This window comes from Callospermophilus lateralis, chromosome 3 (assembly GCF_048772815.1).
Source record: "Callospermophilus lateralis isolate mCalLat2 chromosome 3, mCalLat2.hap1, whole genome shotgun sequence".
Lineage (NCBI taxonomy): Eukaryota > Metazoa > Chordata > Mammalia > Rodentia > Sciuridae > Callospermophilus > Callospermophilus lateralis.
In genome coordinates, this window is record NC_135307.1 from 158,432,297 (window position 1) to 158,438,063 (window position 5,767).

At 36.8% G+C, this 5,767-nt stretch overlaps 1 protein-coding gene across 1 annotated transcript; it reads right to left on the reverse strand.

Annotated features, from left to right (window-relative positions):
- Positions 1-1,633: 1,633 nt before the first annotated feature.
- On the reverse strand, positions 1,634-4,264 carry Otor (otoraplin). Its single transcript, XM_076848941.2, has 4 exons — positions 4,150-4,264; positions 3,670-3,809; positions 2,772-2,879; positions 1,634-1,657 (listed from the first exon to the last, which is right to left on the reverse strand). Exons 1-4 carry the CDS (start codon positions 4,262-4,264, stop codon positions 1,634-1,636), a joined length of 387 nt encoding a protein of 128 aa, XP_076705056.1.
- Positions 4,265-5,767: the final 1,503 nt, after the last annotated feature.

Below are 5,767 nucleotides of genomic sequence, written 5' to 3' on the forward strand. Positions count from 1 at the left end.
CCAGAAACTTTCTTTTTTAAGCAGATTAGATTTAAATTACATATGAACAAACAAAACTTCACAAGTAAATCAAAATAATGACATTAGTGATACACAATTACAGTGCAGAATTCCAGCTAACTATAGAAAAACTCGTGGGCCTTTCAGGACCACAAAATCTGTATCCCCTCCTCAGATATTTTTGACACATCATACTTGACTAGAGGAATCTGCACAGAAAGAAGAAATTAAAAATTGAAATAGAAGTAGAGAAGAAGCCCACAGACATTTTTTGGCTTTGCCATTTGATGAATGGAAGCTTGAAACATCAGTGAGAGCACTATTAAGGGGAAACTGTTCCATTGAAAGTGTAGTGAAGCCAGGTGCAGTAGCACACAACTGCAATTCCAGTGACTCAGGAGGCTGAGGCAGGAGGATTGCAAGTTCAGGGCCATTCTCAGCAACTAAGCAAGGCTCTAAGCAACTTAGTGAGACCCTGTCTCAAAATACAAAAATTAAAAAGACTGGAGATGTAACTCAGTGGTAAAGTGCCTCTGGGTTCAATCTCCAGTACTGGAAAGAAAGAAAGAAAGAGAGAAAGAGAGAAAGAGAGAAAGAGAGAAAGAGAGAAAGAAAGAAAGAAAGAAAGAAAGAAAGAAAGAAAGAAAGAAAGAAAGAAAGAAAGAAAGAAAGAAAGAAAGAAAGAAAGAGAGCAAGAAAGAAAGAAAGAAAGAAGGAAGGAAAGAAAGATGGAAGGAAGGAAGGAAGGAAGGAAGGAAGGAAGGAAGGAAGGAAGGAAGGAAGGAAGGGGGAGGGAGGGAGGGAGGGAGGGAGGGAAAGAAAAGTGAAGTGAAAAACTCCAAGGGACTGGGAATGTGGCTCAGTGGAAGAGCAATGGCCCAGCAAGCTTGAGGTCCCATGCACGAGCTCACACACACACAAAGTTATTTCCATAAACTGCCCTCTTCTAGTACATACGATATACACATATAGTTATTCAAATTTGGAGGGAGGTAAGTTGACTATTTAAAAGGTAAAGTTATTTAATCGAAATAATATGTGAAACTATTTTAAAAGTTCAGAGACATAGTTCAAACATCTGAGTCCAAAAACTTTCTTTTTTAAAAAAATTCCCAACAACTTCACATCCAAAATTATCAATTATTAAAAGTAATAATACTAGAATACTCCTTAATAATGTAATTCCTTTAGATATATTCTTAATGCTCCATATGGCCAGAGAGACAAATAACTAGGAAACATGATTTCCAAAGGTAAAACCTAGGGCTCACCAAGTTTATGTACAGGGTGTCAAAGAGCTGGGAGGAATTACTATCTAGAAATAACTAGAAATAAATCATCTTCTACATGCATTCCCATGTAAAAGAAGATTCTCTAGTTCGAAAATTAATTCTTCAGTTTAAAATTCATTCATTTGAGTAAACACTGCCCTGTTCCGTCCTGTTTGTGGAAAGACCATGCGTACAGTAAAAAAGGCTGAGTTGAAAATCCTCTTTTACTCCACCTCCACACCCAAGCCCCAGCCCCTCTTGAAACAAAAGTCAGAAATTAGAGACAAGCACTTCTTTGTTATTTTGGCTTTTTTCTTCATTTTTGGTGTTTCGTATTTTTATATGAAGTTTTAGCTTATTTTTTATTCACAGAAGAAGTCGATATCCTGGAAGAGAAAAAGAGAGAAAGAAAAGATTGAACTGAGCAGGTTGGGCCAGAAGACAGATATAAGTTCTTTCTTTAAAATCATATCCAATCAAAGAGAAATCTGAATTTAAAAGAAATAAAGGCCAGACCCCAAAGAATATAAAATAAATACCAATTCAAGTCAAAAGCTGCTTAAAATGAAAGTCCTCAAATAAACTTTTAATTTATGGTTATTTGACAGATCAAGCTTAGTCCTAAGAAGCGCTGACAAGTGAGTGGTATTTGTGTAGGCTAGGCAATGTTTGAAACACAGTAATTAGCCTTGGGAAAAATCTCTTCAAAATAACCACCGTGCAAAGCAGCTCAGAAAAATCTTTTTTTTTTTTTTTTTTTTGGCCATGAATTTACCAGACCCCAGGGCTCTGGGAAGAGTATGAATGTACTTCATACTTAAGTTGAGTCTATTTGTCACAAAAATAAGGCAAAGATTTTTCTAGAATGTTTTGATTTTTATCAAAAAACAGGTACTAATTCCCCCCATCTATCTTTTATAAATATGTGTAAACTGTCAGTGAGAGTTAATATTATTTTAGTTTCTTTCTTTGTGACACGGAATCCTTTCAGGATGACTCATATATAAAACAAAGGAGTATTGTATTGTATGCTTGAAATTTGCTAAGAAGGTAGATCTGAAGTGCTTTAAATACACACATATAAACACAAAAATACACACATATAAACACAAAAGTGAGGTAACAGATGTTAACCAGCTTGATTGTGATGATCATTTCACCATTCATATGTATATCAAAACATCAAGTTTTACCCCTTAAATATACACAGTTGTTACTGGTCAGTTATACCCTCAATAACACAGAAAAAAATAAAGTTAAAACAAAAATAATAAACTTTTAAAAAGAGGGGTGGGCTAGGGAGTTGTAGGAGAATTGCACTAATATTCAATACAAATAGTTGATTTAAATGTCCCCCCAAACCTCACGATTTCTGGCAAGTTGGCATTGGAAATAGAGGGCTTTTCCAACACATCTTGTAGGTCGCATGATGCATTTTTAGCACCAGCCTATATTACCCCAAGATCTGAGACCTCTGATGTTCACTTCTGAGATGCTTACCGTAGTGGGAACTTCTTTGGTGGCTTCCCGGTACACATGTTGCTCCTTGACCAGGTTGCTGGGGAAATAACCCACGATTCCCATTTCATCCTGATGATCACCATAAACCTGAATACCCAGAAGAGGATCAGTTAGGGCAAAACCTGCAGGTATCCTCTTTGCTGATAAAAAGAATTTCGTAACTACCAGCACCTCCCTTTCACTCTGGTTTCCAGGGAACTCAGTCAAAGTTGGAACTTCATTTATAGCAGCTAAGCCTGAAATCTTTTAGGAATCCATAAAAAATAATAATAAAGCCAGTAATTTTTTAAAGTATTTACTTGATACTTTTGTTTTAAAGGATATCTATTTCTCAGTATATAACAATTCAAATGAAAGGATACTTGGAATGCATTTCAATCCAATTCTTCATTACTTAGAACCTCTTTGGCATTGCCAACCAAGATGTAAACCAACCTTGCTTCATCTCTCCCCAGGGTCTAGCCCTGTGTATTTTAACTGAAGAAAACAGATTCTTTGGAATGAAAGTGGGTACTAAAGTTTCCTAAAAGAATATTTTAACTTAGACTGACTGCCAACACACATACCTTTTACTTGGCAAGTTCTCTGGAACGTTTTTGAATAAGATTCAAACTCTTTGGGATGTCCAAGTCCCAATGTTTATGGTTTTATTCTTGCCAAAACATCACATTAACCTGCCTTTGGTTTTGTTATGAAATTACCTTTGTTTCTTTAAAATGCAACAATAGCAATACACCTGAATTTTTGCATTTACAATTTCCAATTGTTTTTAACAGTTAGTTTTAAGCATTAAAATGGGTTTCAGACAGGTAATTGAGGAAAAATTAAGAGCAACATGTGTGAAGATATGTGTATGTTTTTAATAATCTCATCTTACACTGCCAGCCCAAAACTCTCCAGCTTCATTTTCTTTCACCAGCTTTGAGTAAACATAGATTTGCTGCCCTTTTTTAACATTAATGAATCTACAGTCTGGGGCATTGTAATCTTCTTGAGCACTAGCCAGAGAAATAGTATCTGGAAGAAAAGAAAATTGAATTTACTACATTTTATAATCATGTTAAAAAAAATACTAGAAAATCAGAGTGACTTACGCATCCCAGTTTGCAACTGAGTTCAACTCACAAAGAGTAAGTGAACCAAAATATTAGTGCTGCAACAAAATCTTAGAAAAGTGAATTCTCCATAGTCAGACCCCAAGAGCACAGACCAGGATGTGCAATGCTGATAACACAGACATTGAAGAAAATTCACTTGGAAATACAATTCGATTTTGTGCTGTTAGTGGATATATTGGATATATATATATTATATAATATAAAGATAATGAAAAGCATAAAAAAGAAAAATTCCTTACAGACACACTCGTCATCTGCACACAGCTTCTTGGAAGCAAGTCTGTCCATAAATACTCCATGCACAGCACATATAGCCACAAGACCCAGAAGGAGAAGTAATATTATTCTTGCCATCTTTCTTTCTTTCTGTTTTGACTGACCTCTACGACTGGAAGTGGGGACTGACTTCAGTGGTTCCTGTCTTTTATGTGAAAACCAGACCTCTGGGCAAATACCCCTGTCCAATAGGAAGGGTCCACCGCCCCCAATCCCGCACCCCCGACTCCTCCACCCTGTTTTCTTAACAGGCTACTGGACTCCAGCGGCTATTCAGCATTTGATATTCCAAAGAGAGCCAAATTCCATATCATTTTTACACACAAATGATATCCAGAATTGTGCCCTATTGTTAAAGCCATATTAGTTGTGATTTATTGCATCAATCAACAGGACATTGGTGAAAGGACCATGAGAATTTTAAACTAGTTTTTTAAAAAATTATTTTTCAGGTCAGCCCTCATAATTTTTCAGTTTATGAGCAAAGATGTGCTATAGAAATCTGTTGAAAATGTGAGAGCTATATCTTTTTTTTTTTTACATCTTTATTTTTATGTGGTGCTGAGGATGGAACCCAGCACCCCACACATGCCAGGTGAGCACGCTACTGCTTGAGCCACATCCCCAGCCCGAGAGCTGTATCTTTACTACAAATATTTTTTTTAAGTTTTCTTTTTAGTTGTTGATGGACCTTTATTTTATTTGGGGGTTGGCGGTGGGTACTGAGGATTGAACTCAGGGGCACTTGACTACTCAGACACATCCCCAGCCTTATTTTTTGTATTTTATTTAGAGACAGGGTCTCACTGAGTTGCTTAGTGCCTCGCTTTTGCTGAGGCTGGCTTTGAACTTGCAATCTTCCTACTTCCACCTCCCAAGCTGCTGGGATTACAGGCATGCACCTCTGAGCCCTGCAGTCCTTCATTTTATTTATATGTGGTGCTGAGAATCAAACTCAGTGCCTCACACATGCTAGGGAAGTGCTCTGCCACTAAATTGCAGTCCCAGACTCTAATACAAATAATTTTGATTCAAGCAAATCCAATAATAAAAATCTGAATTTATATAACAGATAAGTACAGGATTCTTACATTTACAAATCCTTTCTGATAAGATTCTTAGAAGTCATGTTTTTCCTGGGCCAGACATACATTATAACATACACCCAGACCCTACCAATAGGGAAACAAAGAGATATGTGGGTTGGGGGAAATGGGGTCATACTTTCTTCTCTGTATGTTAGTTTTCTATTACCTGAGATAATAACAAATACCTGAGATAATCAATTTATAAGGCAATGAGGTTTATTTTGGCTTTCAGTTGGGGAGGTTTCAGTTCAAGATCAGTTGGTCCCATTGCTTTGGACCTGTGGCAAGGCAGCACACCATGGCAGAGAAAAACTGCTCACCTCATGGTCAGAAAGCAGAAGAGGAAGAAGAATGAAGGATGCACAGTGTCCTTCAAGGGGAGACCCCCAATAACTATTCCTCAGCCTGTCCTTGTGTTTCATAATCCTAACCTTATTGAGAGAGATTATCTATCTTTGAATGCATCTATATAATTATGTTAAAAGCCATGAAT